This window comes from Phaseolus vulgaris, chromosome 6 (genome assembly GCF_051622355.1).
Source record: "Phaseolus vulgaris cultivar YP4 chromosome 6, ASM5162235v1, whole genome shotgun sequence".
Lineage (NCBI taxonomy): Eukaryota > Viridiplantae > Streptophyta > Magnoliopsida > Fabales > Fabaceae > Phaseolus > Phaseolus vulgaris.
Genome location: NC_143503.1, coordinates 22,137,238 through 22,154,565, shown reverse-complemented (window position 1 = coordinate 22,154,565; position 17,328 = coordinate 22,137,238). Strand labels below are relative to the sequence as shown.

Below are 17,328 nucleotides of genomic sequence, written 5' to 3'. Positions count from 1 at the left end.
CTATAATTTTTTTATTCGTGTTTCTCTAAAATTAAATTGTTATCGTGTTAAAATATTATCATTATTATTATTAAAGAGAAAATTTATTACTGTTTGTGGTTATTTCTTGTATATAAATTTTAAACTATATGATTTATAAATAACAATGTTTTGGAGAAATTATATAAATAAAATTTTGGGGAAATTAGTTAAAATAAATAAGTAAAAAATAAAATAGAATGTTTAGTTGTACGGTGAAATTAGTTAACATATCACTTTTTTTTTAAAAAAAAACTACTTACTATTTTTAATAATAAAGCATTAAATAAAAATATATAGTTAAAACATAAATTAAATTATTGAATAAAAATAGTTGTGGAGTGATCTTATACACTAATAGGTCCTCAAACATATAAGAACCCAAGTAAAAGTAAATGAGAAATAAATTAAAAAAATATTTTAAAATTTGTGTAATTTAATTGTTTGATAACTATAAAAAAAAGATTAATAGGAATAGGTGAAAAAAATAAAAGAGTGAGTGACACCAATTTATTATCTCCCTGTCTCTCCTCTCTACTAAACTAAGTAAACCCTAAACTCTAAAAGTTGTACCTACTGCTTTGGTTACGGTTTGGAGGTTGTTGGAAAACAATTTAGCCACTAAGACTAATTTGCAAAGGCGCGGGATCATTACTGCAAGCTCCACATGTAGTCTTTGTGGGATCGAGTAGGAGACTAACACCCATTTATTCTTTGAATGCAGATTTGTTTGGTTATTCTGGAACCATTGTAGTGCATGGTTAGGCGTGTTGAGCGTGTTTCACAACGTTTCATTGCTAAATTTTTTTCAGTTTATTGGTGGATGAGGTTTGAGAAGTTGTTTGGATCGCAGTAGTCAATGAGGTTTGAAAGCATAGAAACAAGATTATTTTTAACGGGGTAGTGTTATGGAAGCTTTTGTTTTGGTTTAATTAAAGGCTTGATCATGGGTTACATCCAAATCACAGTTTGCGAATTTTTCCTTTTCTGGTTGGTGCATTGATCTGTTGGTTTGTATGAGGATGATCTCATTACGTATTCATTCAAGCTGTTTGAATGTTTTCCCTTGATGTCTTCCACTGGGTTAGTTAGGAAAGTTCTGTTTTGGCAGACTTTGAAGTTAGTCTTGTGATGAAAATGATGGATGAGTTCTTGTATGAGGGTTGAATCACCCCTAAAGTGATTCATATTTATTTATTGTTTATTATCGATAAAAAAAAAAACATGTGTTTGGTTTGGTAACATAATTTATCTAAATTATAAATGGAATTAGAAGCTGAAATTTTGATAATATTATTTCATGTGTATTCGAGAAAGACAATTTTTTTTTATAACTTTTAACTTATTTAAATAAATTAGTCATATTAACTTTTCAAAATAATCTACCATGAAAATTATATTTTACCATCAATATTCTATTTTTTCCAACAAAACAAATAATTTTAAAATTGATAAATTGTACTGTCATGTTAAATTGAAGAAGTGTTTATTAAACTGAAATCGTACTTAATTATAACGAAACGACTTCAGTTATATTAATTTTAATAATTTTATTTATCTATTTCAAAAAATATCAAATAAAATTATATTATTTAGGGAAGAAAAACTTAATTATTAATATATTTTAATTATTTATTTATTTATTTTATTTTTAAGAAAATATGTATTTTTATTAAAAACATAACTATTTAAAATTGCAATGAAATATAAAATCTTACAAAATTATTACTCGAAATTTATAACTTTTAGATTAGAAAATTTAAAATGTAAAAGTATAATTATTAAAAATATGACCTAATATTAATATTCAATTCAATAACTATTTATATTCTTATTTATCTTGAACAACTCTGTTCCACCAAACACTTTTAATTTAAATTGTTCAACTTTAAGCTGATTTTGGCAAAGGACAAAGTAAGTACATATCTTACAATAGAAGATAAAAATAGCTCATCTAGAAAATACTTCATGTACAAAATATGTACATGTAATAGTTACTACTACACCAGAAAGAGAATGGAGAATGGGAATAATACTTTACTTATCATACCAGAAACAGTTATCAACAGCAGCAAAACCTTATCACACAATATTTCTTCTGAGATGGAAATAGTTTACTGGTACAAGTAAGAAATCAAGATTTATGAAGCAGTGTTGAAGCCTAAAGCTTGATTCTACCTAACCCAGAAAAAGAAAAGTGAAAATAGAGGGTTACAGCTAGAATAACCAAGCCTGCACCACTCAAATTAGAAGAGAGGCTACAAGGACTGTGAGAGAGGACATGAAGAAGCAGACAGCAACCTTAGCCTGTGCATTTTGTGGTGGTTGTGCTCCTGGTGCAGCTCCATCAATGGAGTTAGATGGGGCTATTTTAGAAAAAGGAGCCAATGGGGGTTCTGTAACATCAGCTTCGGTCAGGGAAGGGGCTGGAGCCATAGCTGGTGGTAAGGAAGATTTGTCTACGAGTTGAAAAAGCCCACCTATTTCAACTGGTCTCATGTAAGGAGGAGTGCTGTCACCCAAATTTAAGCATCTGTTCCCTGCAGTAGGTTCATGAAAATCATATAATCACTAATCAGATATGAGATTTAATTGTATATCTAAATTTGAAAGTAGGGGAACACATAAAAGAGAGATTTTGTAGATCTAAATTTGAAAGCAGGGAAACACATGATATTAAGTTTAATTCAATTTTCTAAAACAAGTATATAAATTGAACTTCACACTAACTTATATATTACAAAATAACTTATATATTACAAAATGTTTTTATCTCCGGTCCATAAAAGATCTTTAATACATCTACTCACGCCGAAAATTTTATATTATATACAGTTTGATACGGACCCAATAGTAAGTTGGCTGATATGATTAACATACTCTCGTTAAAATAAACTCTAAATAATTTTGATATTATATTAAGAATTAAACTTTAAATTTAACTTTAACTTTGTAAAATTGACTTATTGTTAATTTTTAACTGTGAGACTTTTTCATGAATGGTTTTCATTAGGGATTGAAACCCTGACCACGTACTTTAACAAACATGTAACATTGTGTTGGCAGTAATCAACTGTTTGTTATATGGTTATTATGTAGGATAATTGACTACATCAAATATGGAAGAGGATTGGAAGTAAAAGGTGCTTCAAAGCCTAAAGTGATTTAACAGTAAGTATGGAAACCAAATAGTGCCAAAATTGCATCTTTAGTGAATTACAAGAACAATAAATAAAAGGTTTTGTATGCACTTACTTCTGTATCTATTGGCTGTTTGAGGGAAGCCTGTGATGACACCATCAATTCCAGCATCCTGAACAAATGTGTTGATCTGCACAGTTGCATCTGACAAGAAATCCCATGCCTGAGATACATACTCATTGTTGAATGTTTGTACATAAACAGAGAGATTATAAGAGTTGAACTTTGACACAGTTTTTGTAGAGCCAGTCACGAAGAACAAAGCATTTTTCGGGTACACAGAGTCCCTTGCGACAACTACAGAATGAGCAAATGTTTTGATATCCGAAAGAGCTGAATCAACTACATCACTAACTATCTCTGGAATGGAGTAGACAAGTTCATACTTTGTTTTCTCCTTGAATTTCAGGAACACAGAACTATCAGTGGACTGAATCATGACGTTTGGAGTCCCTGGTTTGTCATAACCTGCTTTGCTCAAAGTATCACTCACTGCATCAATCACGCTTAAGTTTTGTTCCCTTGCAAGGTACGGTGCACTCTGATAATAGTAGAAAACAACATAATTACAATACAAAATACTCAAGTTTCAACTTGTCATATAAAATTTCCTTTTTCTATAATTATAATTAATGCAGTACACTATTTAATACATATTTTATAATCATATTTTTTTAAGCTAATAACTAAGAGAAACACTTTTCTAAAAGATATATTGTTAATGTTTTTCATTAATCACACTTTAAGATATAAATTGTATATAAATATTAATATGTATTTATACAATATATAAATATAATTATATTAAAATAATACTGATTTTATAACAAATTAATATTTCAATGTACATATTTAAATATTATATATTATATATTTATTAATTAATTTATATACAAGCGGAGACATATACTTGGCCGTTTGTATATTAGCTTTTTTATTGTATTAAGAAAAAAATAATTTGTGAATATTATTTTAAGAAAATATATATCTAGTAGTTATTTTAAATAAAAAAAGATATTTAATTAGTTTTAAACAAATGTATATTTTTTAGCAAATAGAAAGATTGTTTTTATTTATTAAAAAAATATAATCATCTAATTAAAAATAACACAAAAATTAATTAAATAAATAAATTATCTATATACCTACATGTAAAGAGGATTCCTTTTCATAACAATTTTTTTTACACAAATTTTGTCTGATTCAAAACTATTTAATAATATATCCCATTTTATTAGTACAATATTATTTAAGAAATAAAATTATTTTTAATTTTTTAAATTAATGTTAAGGAAGTTTTTATATGCAAACTAATTTCTCACTCTTCTCTTAATTCTTTATTTGAAGACAACAAAACAACATAAAGAAAGAGTATGGTCTTACCCTAATTTGGTTCCACATCAAATCTCACATATCAAATAACATAACTTCCATTTTCTATTCATTCTCTCCACTCCATTTCAAGTAACTTTATTATTTGGTAAAAACATAATTCTTTTGTATCTATCATCAAATAAATCATAACTTTAACATGAACATCATGACACTCTTCGTAAACTACCAATGAAAGAAAAAAAAACTCAAACCCTAAACTCAAACTAAAAGAGAAGAAGAAAGAGTTTGATTAATTTATTTACATTTTTTTTAACATATTATTTATTGCTTTTCAATTTTAACTTATTCAAAATTATTTGTATGTATGTTAAATTTCATCGTAAAAATTAAATAGAACGGTCACAAAAATACCTTTTCTGCTAGTCTTTTATATATATATATATATATATTATTATTATGTTTTAAAATATATTTTAAGGTTAGCATTATTTTTATTTAATTTTTAAATTAACACTGACCACCCATTCATTTAACCAGTTCTCGTCTTTAAGCTCCGATGGGGAGCCTTTGGCGCGCGGCGATCGACATGTCGGAGAATCCCACCGTCTACAACGGCGTCGAGTTCTGGTCCAACCCCGAGCGCACCGGCTGGCTCACCAAGCAGGGCGAGTACATTAAGACCTGACGACGCCGCTGGTTCGTTCTTAAGCAGGACAAATTTTTCTGGTTCAAGGAATCCACTGTCTCACGCGCCTCTCGACCACGCGGCGGCGTCTCCGTCGCCAACTGCCTTACCGTTAAAGGCTCCGAAGACATCCTTAACAAGCCGAACGCATTTGAACTTTCCACATGCTCCGACACCATGTACTTCATTGCCGATTCCGAGAAGGAGAAGGAGGACTGGATCAACTCCATTGGTCGCTCCGTCGTCCAACACTCCAGATCCGATTCCGTGATCGTTATTATGATAACAACTCTGCCAAGCGTTGATCACGCGCTCTGCAATCCACTTTCCTCTTTCGGTGAATTCTCCTTTTTCTTTTGTTGTTTTACTATGTTTGTGTATATTATAATGATTATTATTACATCAATCGCCGATCGTGCTCGTTTTTGCGATAAAACTCTGTTTATGTACCTAACTGCTATCAAATTGTAATGATTTTGGGTATGGATTGGTCCAATCTTTTCAATGTAATAGTACAATGAAAACTTATAACAAGTTATGTATTAGAGAAATCATCCGTTCATAATTCAATCAGAATTTGGGAAATAGCAGAAAGTAAAGGAAATTTGTTTATTGTCCTCTTCCTACTCTGGATCAATGGATCAATGGAAACCCAAGGTTCACGAAAGCAAGAATGGTGTCAAAAGTAAGCTTTCCCAGAAATTGGAGAAGGAAAACAAACATTTCTTGTGTGACAGCCGATCGATGTTTGATCATTGTAAGTATTGCAAAACATATTAGAGATAGCATTTCAATTAACAAAATTATAAACACAAACTCGAAATTGTATCCTTATTTTCATGGCATGCTAAATACAATTTTAAAATTTAACTGGTTTATTAGTTTAGTATTGATATTGTTTTATCTGAAGAAATATTGTTCTTCTAGTAATAAGGATTACTACATGTCTATAACAACGAAACAATTCATAGTTTAATTTTATGCCTTGGCACATCTAGTTCTAGTTCTCTAATTTTCTATTCATTTTTCTCAAAGTTCATTAGAACATTCAGAAGTAGTTACCTAATGCCTCTCACGGATCATGACAAATGATTTTTTATGGTTTACCATATGGCTTACTCAGTTAAATGTGCATTACTACATTTCACCAAAGATATTGCATGTTCACATACTGAATTACTGAAATAATGGCATGAACAGAACTCACCTCAATGATGATCACAACACCTAATAGGGAAGTATGACCTTGTGTGAAGTTCAAGAACTCTGATAATGTTAACAATGATACTTTCTCGTTAAATTTTGGGTTTCTATACAAATTGTAGTCGCTAAACGGGTTCAGCATTGAGACTGCAGGCAAAAGGAAGAAAAGAAAAATATTGTCGTCAAATATTTGCTTTTACATTTTCGTATATTGATAGGTAAAATATATTCATACAAAAGAAAAAGCAACTGAGGGAAAAATAAATAAATAAAAAATCATGACATTAGTCTTTCAAGAAGTTACAAATAACTTGAGATTTGTCAGAGCAAGGATCAGTGCACCTCTTTGAGGTCCATATCCAGCCTTAAATCATATATTTTACACATAAGAACACCAAAAAAATGATGATAAGTGTTTTCGAATTAGTTTTTTCAGTATTTAAATTGATCCTACGAACACTAATGCATCGGGGAGGAAATCCCTCTAGATTGGATGTGTCCCAAATGACAGGAGACACTAGAACTCAATGGCTTAAGGTCAAAATCATAACAATAATTAAAATTGGTTATCATGTGAAGAGAAGGTCAAAATTAATTTTGTCCCAATTATTCCTAACAGGTGATTTGCTTGTGTTTTGTATTTACATCTCATTAGACATGAAATTTCACTTAATTGAGGTATATAACATTCATTTTTTGATAAGTGTCTTATATAAATAATCGTGTGTGTTGTGTATTTATATCTCATTAGACATGAACTTTCACTTAATTGAGGTATATAACATTCAGTGTTTGATAAGTCTATTATATAAATAATCGGAATGAAGAGTAAAGGACCATTTGACTTACGACTCAATCTTTTTATATCATTCCATGCCAAGTCGAATGCAAATATTCCATCACCAGCTTGGATCTCTGGAATAGATTTGCTTAGGTTGCTGAAACTTGATTTAGCAACATTTGTGCTCTTAATAAGATCAATAGAGTTAAAGCAAAATGGTATTCCATCCTTTGACATTTGAACAGGACAGTCAAGAATATCCACACCATCTAAAATAGCCTTTTTATATGCTAAGTCGGTACAAGGAGGATAATCTCCACTTGCTCCATATTTTGAGATGACCAAAGTGTTAACTAAGACATGAATAGAATGAATGTATCTGGTTAACAATGATGCAATTTTCAATTTACACTAGCGTAGAAGTGTTACGCATCAAACAAGCAGGGATAAAGCAACGATATTAACACACCTTTTTTTGGAGCATTGAGGCCCATGTGCGCAAAGCAGTCTGCATAAAAAGAACAAAAATCAATAGTCATTTAAAGGGGGAAACTTTATACTCATGTATACACGCATTCTGAACTTAGTCAGGTTAGAATTGTTTAGTTTTGTAGAATCCACATGCAACTAAAATCAAGTACAGAAGTACACACATAGTTATAGAAGATACATAGTAAATCGATACATAAAATTTCAGCTTGGAAAAGTAATATAAAGGAAAAATACTTATATTTGGGTTAATGCAGTTAGGAAAATAAACACCATGTTTTATAGATGGTCGCCGAAAGTATTTAGTTGGAATTTTCCTAAAGAAGAAACCTAGTCTAAACTAGACTTGGCTTAAAAGTTAGCATAAAAAGAGAGTTGGTAGTGTCCGCCTAGGAGATTTTGAGTAAGATTATGTGCATACAATATCCTATATGTGTGATGGTCAATATAAGTTCCGCCAGTTACATTTCTTTGATCAAGAATTCTATGATATAACTTTCTGAGTCGCAACCCCGTGGAAAGGTCATCTACCCCTTACCTAGATTTAAAATAAATATAAAGTAGCTAACAAATCAATAACGTAGAATGTTGATCCCAAAATTTTAGAATCAAACAAAATCAAGCACGGTCACTTTAAAATTAACAAAGTAAAATTGCATAAACTCATTTAGGGTGATTCATCAAAATGTTATGCACACAAGCCTAGTACTAATAGTAGTAACAGGATCATAGGTGCATTAACTTCTTCCTAATGAAAAAATAAAATCTCAGTAGAAGAAATGGTAATAACAGACAAGATTTAATCAGTTTGTATGCATTATATACACGGAAGGCCATCCTAACAAAAAATGAGTAAGACATAACATACCTATAGCTGCAGATGACGTTAGGGGGAAGTCAGACAACACACCATCAACAGAAAAGTTTCCATTCTCAATGAAACTCAGGTGCTCGGAAACAGGGTCATAGCTGTAATTATAGCTGATTGGAATATCATTTTGAAAAGTTGAAGCAAAGACTTCTAGCCCCACTTTGTGCGCATCGGAGACCAAAGATGTATGTGGTTGTAGATAGTGACTTGTTGGATCCACAGGCCATATGTAATCTTTGGGAACAAGAATTCCTGAAGCAAATGTCTTGATAGATGTTAGATTTTGTAATAGTGAACCATAAGTCTGTTTGGTTGATGGATCTACTTCCTCTTTTCCCAGAAACCTGAAGACCAGTTTTGTTATTTTTGGATTGATGTCTGTTTTTATACTTTTGAGGAAACCAGCTTCAGGTGATGAGATGTAACTGACATTTACTGTTGTGTAAACAAAACGTATGAAATTTTTCATACTCAAATTGTGTTGAGTGTAGAATGCATCATGCTGCAAAAAGATTGAAAAAAAAACGTTTAGTTTTGTGTAGAACTAGAATACTACGTGAATGGAAATGCATTATACCTGTATGTTCAACCACAATCCTTGCGGGAATGTTGTTTTAACCACATCTTTCACCGTAAGAATTTCGAATACTCCACCTAAGGTTGGTCGAGAATAATCTCCCTGAACCACTGTCAAGTAACCAAAATAGTCAACAATTAATATATATATATATATATATATATTTGTACGTATGTATTTCATTTAATACATGAATAAATGTCAGACATTACGAATCATTAATGTAAAATTTACACATGCTTCAAAATCAATGACCTACCTGAAAGTTGTTTTGGAGAACAAGATTAAAGATTTCAATTCATTTATAAAGATTGAGAAAGAGATTTTGGCATGAATCTATCAAAAGATTAGTTGTTTTTCTATTATCATCACAATCCATATCCCATGCTCATTGTAATAATCAAATAGGAGTACGTAAATAACTTGTACAATCCAGGATCTAGAATCGCGAATCTCATCTCCAACTACGACATACATCTTAGTTAAATAAATCTTATTATGGGGACATGTGTCTTTCCTAAATAATTAAGTATGATTAAGCATATATATTATACTTAAATTCACTCTAAAATCATAAATAGGACCCAATTGAGCCTTCAGTAAGGCTTTGTATAGGTATAAGCCCATTAAAACATTAAAACTAGTGTAAATAGGGAGGTACCTTAGGTAAAAATATTTTTAAATGATTCATTATCATTGTCTACTTTTGAACATCAAGATTATATTGACTTGATAGAAAACCAGACCGAGACTTATAATTGAGACCAAACTAGACTAAGACCAAGATATAGACACAAATTGAGGCACAAAGTAGCATGAAGACTAGGAATAAATGAGCAGTAGGACCAGAAAAAACTCCTTAGCAAACTATATGTTGACCACGCAAAACATGATAGATGACATATGCCAACACAAGGAACCTCAGGATAACCCGATTGATCATATTGAAATGATGGAGTTACGAAGAGAAATAGAAACACTCAAGAGAAAGAATGTGGAAGAAATTGATGCCCTTTGATCCAAAAACACAAGAATGAGATAGAAGGTGGAAGACCACACCTCTGCAGGTCGACACCGAAAACAAAGACTCAATTGGCTCCAATGTACCAACTGTCCAAAAAATGCAAGAGTTTGATTTTGAACAAGGTGTTTTGATGTTTCTAAATCCGCTTTGAAGACTTGAAGAATCTGTTGTTGTGTGTGTGTGTTATTTAGTAGATTTTGAGTTGTAAATTTACATCTAGTATTGATCCAAGTTCACTTGATTTTTAATCTCTTTTGAAAGAAGTGTTTTCTAAAATCCGTGTTAATTTTAGTCAGTTGTTTCATGCTTTTAATAAGTTGAAACAGCTTTTGTTCAAAGTCTGGTGACTACAACAATTTTTTCATCTAGTTGATTTATCATGACAACCGATTGAATTGCACTTAGTGTTTTTCAAAGAATTTGAAAAAGCTTTGTTTTATGTGTTGTCCTTAACAGAAAAAAAATCAATCAGTTTGTTTTAAAATCAATCAACTATTTTTTAAACAAAATTTTGTTATGAATTTCAAACTGATTTTAAATGATTTTAACTGATTTCAATTAATGATCAAACGATTTTAACATCTTTATAAAGTCTATATAAAGATTTTTTTTTATCAATTGAAAAAAAAATTATAAAACAAGTTTTCAATAGAAGATCAAGAGCTTTTGGATCATTGCTTGCGTGGGTTTTCTATTCTTGTGTTCTACTGCTTTGTGAAGTCCAAGTGTACTTTTACTCTTTCTTTTATGTTGTATTGTGTGTGAAATCATTTCAGATAGGGTTTCTATAAACGGTGGTATTGCTAAGAAGTGTTATGTGTTCTTAAGGGGTTTAAGATCAACATTTTTTGTGTGTTTTGTAATCTAGTTTTGATTGCATAGTGAATTATCGGTGGTTAGCTGAGGACTGGATGTAGCTCTTGGTTAAGAGTGAACCAGTATAAATCTCTCTATATGAATCTCTTTTTGCCTACTTTCATATACTACTTTAAATTATGTTCTTTATTTTTTGTTGCATTAAACTGTCAGTTGTTTCGATAAAACAACTGGTTGATTTTTCATAAAGAACTATTAATCTGATAATTAATTCCAGTTGAACAGAAAAATCAATTGATTGATTTTACAAATCTTTTCACTCTACTTCCATTCTTTGCGAAAATCTTGTGAAAACAATCACCCCTTCTCTTGTTTTGGACATACATTCTAATAGTTGTCAGTTTTCAGAATGCTCAATCCCAACCACCGGTCTCTATGTTGCTTTCCGTGCCTCTATTCGTTGACACCCCTTCATGGAAGGTATAATAGAAACTCCCTCCCATCAAATTGGAAGAGCCTAGATGGTCCACAAGGTCAACTATTTATAGATGTAACAAGGCATGAAGCAAATAGAACGTCACATCTATCCCAACTGTCTTATCATTTCATCACAATGACTACAACCTTAAGACCATTCACATTCATAACATGTGCTCTCTCTGATCACCCTAAACCTTATATACTTTTTGAAACACTTCGCTCTCCTTAAACCTGGGTGACAAGTATACCACTTGAGACAAATAGTATCTCGACAAAAAATAATAAAAATTCTTGCAATGGCTCTTGTAGTAAATCCACTTGATTCTAGGGGGCTAATGTACTATCTAATACAAAAATAAAACATCTCAATCAACTAAAAACAATTGAATTCATCTCCAACTATTGACATACATTTCAGTTAAATAATCATATCCCTAACAGGTTCAACTGACACGTGCCTAACTAAGTATAATATAAGTAGATGATTATCCCTAAACATGTTCTAAAACTGCAATTAGAATTCACTTAGAATTCACTTAGCCCGTCAACAAAGTTTCATATAAGTATAAGCTCATTAAAATTAAAACTAATATAAAAAAAGGGTCATATTGTGTAAGAATAAAAAGCATCATTAAGATGAGTTGAACTTACAGAAGACATTGGAACGTAGCTCCTTTAGGGTGTAGTCCGCAGAAAAATAGCCATCGGTTTGTACACCATTAACTTGGTAAGACTTACTTTTATATTTATTATTTTGAGCAATATCAGTGGCCTTTTCAAGCTTCACGTTTGGGACGCAGATCCCCTGCGAATCTTTCGTTAATTGCACGTCACACCATACTATCACATTTTTTAAACTAGCTGTTACACCAAAAATATAAGCTTTTTCACTCGAATCAGGAAATATCCCTGAAAAACCACCACGTGCTATCACCAACGGTGGATTTCCTGCACCAAAAACAACTCCTCCAAGTTAGCTTCAACACACACTACACATCACAATTTATTATCAGAGCGAACATCTATTACACAAGTTTCAAGGATTATTGAACCCATTAGGGGGAAGTTATTGGAAAAAACATGTATAACAACTACAAGATATATAGGTCATGAAAGTTTGAAATGAATTTATCCAATTTACATTTTATAGAATTTTTTTAGGAGAAACTTCTTTGAGTAACACAATTGCTATCAAAGGTTTCGAGTTGTTTCAGACCTTAATGTTAGCTTATTCAATAATAGATGTAAGAATTTTTTGTGGAGGATTAAAAAAATTACAAGTATTTTGAATTGCAAGATTCTATCTTTCCTTTTACATATTTAAGAATAGCAGTAGGGGTTATTCCTAAAAAAGAAGCTATATGGAACTCGATTGTTGAGAAAAAGAAATTAACACTAGATGCATATGGAGCTTAAAGTGGTTAGGAGTTGGTTGATAACCACACAGGAATGTTGACAAATGTTCAAAATGACTAGGCATGGTAGTGATGAGTAGAATGGGAAAAATATAAATAGTGTGGCTTGTACATATGAAATCTTGCATGGAAAGTGTAGGATCATAGTTACAACCAATCTGGTAAGAAATATGGAATATCAAGGCACCCCTGAAAGTTCTTTGTCTCACTTGGAGATATGAAAAAGAGTTTTACGCTATAAGACTATTTGAATTTGTGTTTGAAGGCAAGCAAATACATGATTCATGTTTTATTCACAAAACCATGATAAAATAAAATCCAATTTTTTTCTACACTCATCACCCCTTACAACTCCTAATACTACTATTTTAATATTTTTTACATCATTTAATTATAATTTTTTATTATATTTTTTTATTAAAATGGTCGCATCAAAGGTTATATACATTTTCATATGTTGTTTATGTATAGTTTATGAATAAAATATGGAAAACATGTTATTCTTAGCTAGGATAATAACTTGTTTCCAAACTAAAGTGGTTCTTCATTTTTTTGCAACATATTCAAGGGATGAATTATTATATAAAGAAGGATAAAATGTTATGTAGTATGGTGTACAATCATGCGATCGTATTGAAGAAAAGAAATTGAGTAATGTTTAAGAATTAAGGCTTTGTAATGGACGGACTCATATCAAAGATAAATTTTTCTTTTTGGTCTTGGATGATATTGATGATCAAATCGTTCCAATACCCTTTTATGCAATTGATTGTCAATTTTGGACTCTATTTACCACGAGTATAAAAATATTTTTAATAGTAATTTTTCAACAAACAAATATTTTAAACCTAAGATCTAAATATTTTAAACCTAAGATCTGACATTTAAAATATTTTGAATGAAAAAAGGAAAGATCTCCACCATAGAGAATGAGTTCTTCTACTATAAGAACTACTTTTTTAAATTCTCCCCCATTACAAAAAAAAAATCATTGTAGAACTTGAAAAAATTATTTAAGATCTTAAAGTGAAATTTATCATTAGAGCAAATTTTGAATGAGATCTTGAAAGATATTTTATCCTAAATGGAATATAGTACTAAAGATGTTCTAAGAAGGTATAAAATATACTGGTGGAGTTGTAATGGGGATTTAGTGATTGAGAGATGATGAGAGTGGTGTGGTTTTTTCTAATGAGAGTGATCAAGGATGGGTATTGTAGTGGTAATGTGGGAAAAAAAGGGATGAATAAGTTACTCAATTATGAATACATCAAGAGATGTGGGAGCTTGAACTCGAATTGGTAGAGAAGAGTCTACTCTTAATCTATAAATAATGAAGGACGAATCATGTTAGCACATAGTCGCTTTCGGTTATGATTTTTTCTTAGACATTTTGTTCAATCCAAAAATATATCCAATATAAATTCAATTAATAAAATATGAATTTCAGCTTTAAACGAATCTATAAAGATTAACATAATTATAAATTATATTTAAATATTTGTATTTTTTTCACACCTTTATGTATGAAAAATGATTATAGTGTCACCATCATTTTCACACCTAAACCATGCATGGTAAATAATATGTTCACTCCAACAATTATTCACATGTTTCGTTTTAGTACAGTTCGAAAAGAATTAAATTCTTGATACAAGAACTTTAATGATTAATATAATTGAATATGTGTTTGGTTTAATTTTTAATAATTTTCATGTGTTAAAAAAAATTAATATGTAATTAATTTTAAAGAATCATTAATTATATTATGTTATTTTTTTCTCTAATAAACCCAAACCATGTAACAATTATTAAAGACGAAACATATATTCAATTACCTCAATTATTAACAAATTGAAATAAAATTAATGAAATTAAAATTTTTCTATTAAAACTATAATTCTTTTATTATACTAAAAAAAATATGTTAATATCTATTATACTAAATCAATTATTTACTCAATTAATTCTAATATAAAATAAAATAATAATTAATTATATAAGATATAAGCTTAGTATACAAATGGTTGATGATGACTTAATAGTTTATGTTTATGACTAATATTACTTTAGATTAAGATGGTAAAAATGGGTTGGGTTTGCGAACCCACCATCATTTAAATCGGGCGACTTAGCTTTTTGAATCCGTCAATACATATTAGTCTGGTCTACTTAACCTATTAACTTGGTGGGCTACAAGTGAGGTGGGACGGGCTGACCTGCCAACTCGTCTTTTTTTAGTACTTTTAAAGAGGGATCTCATATTTTTTGAATAAAAATTTGTGATCAATTTTTATATAGAATTGAAGTATTATTGATATTTACTTTATTTTGTTAGGTATTAAACTTTTTCATTAAAATTTGGTTTGTTCTTTCTTGTATTTTTATTTTCTAAAAAGTGATATCAACAATTATAACCAAGTAAATATATCTAAAACAAAAAAAATTAAAAAAATATGAAAGTGGTGGGTCAATCCACTAGTCTGTCATTGACAGGATGAATTACTATTTTTAGTTCGTACAATCTTGATAGGTCAGTCTGTCTCACCCCACTTTTAACAGTCAAATGAGGGGTCAGGACTGGCCTATTTAGTCACCCCATCTTTTCTTGACAATGATGATCTTCAGTAATAAACATACTATACATACTATGTATATATGTATATGTGTATTTATTGAAAAGTGTCCCTAGCCAATTTTGAAAGTTAATTTAAGTAATATAAGACAAGATGAAATTTTTTAAATTTAATTTACTATTAAAAGAATTATATCATTCTCTAATCAAAATTTAAAGTTACATTGCAAAACTTTTTAAACTTATCTAAATCATAACAATTCTTATGATGATGGAAAAAAAATATTTGAAAAATTAAAAGTCATTGGTGAGATTTTAATAATTATATCCAAATCAAGCTTTAAGAAATGGAGTTCTTTGAAGATATTTAGTTATTTCTTTAATGATGTATGTCATCTTATTTATGCTTTATGTTTTAGTGTGTCACAAGGTATATTAAGTTTTGCTCAATTTCTACTGAAAATAACTTTAAAAAAAATATTAATTATAAAAATCTATTGATGATTTAAATATATATATATATATATATATATATATATATATATAACTAAAAAGAACACTATTTATAACAACAAGTTGATTCTCCCACTCCAAAATACTCACTTCCTCATCCACTCTAATTCTGATATCATCAAATTAACTTATCAATATAATTTTCAAGGCACAAGAAGACGGTACAATACAGTATATCAATCCTCAGCCTCATTTATCACCCTTTTCACCAACACACTTCAATTAAAATTCGTATCTAATAATTGCACGGATAATATTCCTAATAACAACTTAGAATTAACACGAACTCCACGGAGAAGAACCAAAGGAACGTTAAATCAAGCTAAGGTAAATTTGAATTGATCTCAGATCACTCTTCTTTTCATTATACGGGAGATAAATATATTCAACTGAAACATAGTTAATTATATAAGTTTAGAATAAGGTTAAGGTAAACTCCTAAAAACTAGATAAATATCTTACTTATATTAATAAGATCCAAAATTAAGCTAATTACAATATTTGAGAGCAATTATAATTGTAACGGATGTTTGACTCTGTAACAGTAATTTCGTACAATTCCTCTGTTATTAATTTTTGTGATTTGTTTTCTCATCAACATTATCCACACCAAAAAAAGATAGAAGAGTAAGAGGAGAGACGAACCGGAGAGAGTGTCCCAAGTGGTTGCGTTGGATACTTGTGCAGAAACCAGAGGCAGCGCCGAGTGAAGAAGAAGAAGAAGATGAAGGAGAAAGAGTGAACGGAGAAGAGAGCGTGGTTTCCACATTCCAGCGGAATTTTAGTTTCCGGTGAAGTTCCGGCAATACTTGGCGGAGAAGAAACTTAGAGTTTTGGCCACTCACCACAACCCTCGAGGGCTATATATGATAGTGGGCTAAACTACCGTTTAAGTCACGCCGTGTGTCGTTTAGCTATCGGCTAAGTCGTATTTGTCCCTATAGAAGAAAAAGTGAGAAGGCGAAACGACAGCGTCAACGTATTTGTCCCTATAGAAGTGAATACTTGACTTTACATTTAGCAGAAATAGTAACTTTCCTCCTTACACTGTGATTGTTTTAAATTAGTTTTTAAATGTTAATATATTAAAGAAAAGTTTTAAAAAGATACAGTAGTTTTTTATTTTAAATTTATTTTTTCGTATTCTGACAAATAAAATCTAATTTTTATGTTAGAAAATTTCTATATGTTATTATTAAATATAGTTTATTGATGACGATGTTATTTTTAAGAATTGTTTTAGTTTATTAATTATAAAAAAAATTCTTAATTATCATCATAAATATTCAAGAATTAAAATTACTATCACGACTTATAAATTATATTGTAGTTAATGTGTGTCTTG

General features: G+C 30.1%; 1 protein-coding gene and 1 pseudogene across 2 annotated transcripts; one reads left to right on the top strand and one right to left on the bottom strand.

The window, feature by feature from the left end:
• Positions 1-2,035: 2,035 nt before the first annotated feature.
• On the bottom strand, positions 2,036-16,891 carry LOC137831290 (glycerophosphodiester phosphodiesterase GDPDL4). Of its 2 annotated transcripts, XM_068638905.2 has the most exons (9): positions 16,629-16,891; positions 12,132-12,428; positions 9,161-9,270; positions 8,581-9,085; positions 7,693-7,731; positions 7,292-7,576; positions 6,447-6,589; positions 3,274-3,760; positions 2,036-2,558 (listed from the first exon to the last, which is right to left on the bottom strand). In XM_068638905.2, the coding sequence occupies exons 1-9, from the start codon at positions 16,750-16,752 to the stop codon at positions 2,260-2,262; spliced, it is 2,289 nt and encodes a 762-aa protein (XP_068495006.2). In that variant the 5' UTR covers positions 16,753-16,891; the 3' UTR covers positions 2,036-2,259. The 2 variants fall into 2 exon arrangements, with proteins under 2 accessions (XP_068495006.2, XP_068495007.2); XM_068638906.2 differs by lacking the exon at positions 7,292-7,576 and having other exon boundaries at positions 16,629-16,851.
• On the top strand, positions 5,111-5,645 carry LOC150027294 (pleckstrin homology domain-containing protein 1 pseudogene; annotated as a pseudogene).
• Positions 16,892-17,328: the final 437 nt, after the last annotated feature.

Bases quoted from the DNA above. Each gene is read 5' to 3' on its own strand.
- LOC137831290 (XM_068638905.2), bottom strand. From the start codon at position 16,752: ATGTGGAAACCACGCTCTCTTCTCCGTTCACTCTTTCTCCTTCATCTT. The intron at 7,577-7,692 runs GTGTGTTAATAT...TTCATGTCTTAG, and splicing joins CCTCAATGCTCCAAAAAAAG to TTAACACTTTGGTCATCTCA. The intron at 6,590-7,291 runs GTAAGTCAAATG...TTTTGCCTGCAG, and splicing joins TGATATAAAAAGATTGAGTC to TCTCAATGCTGAACCCGTTT.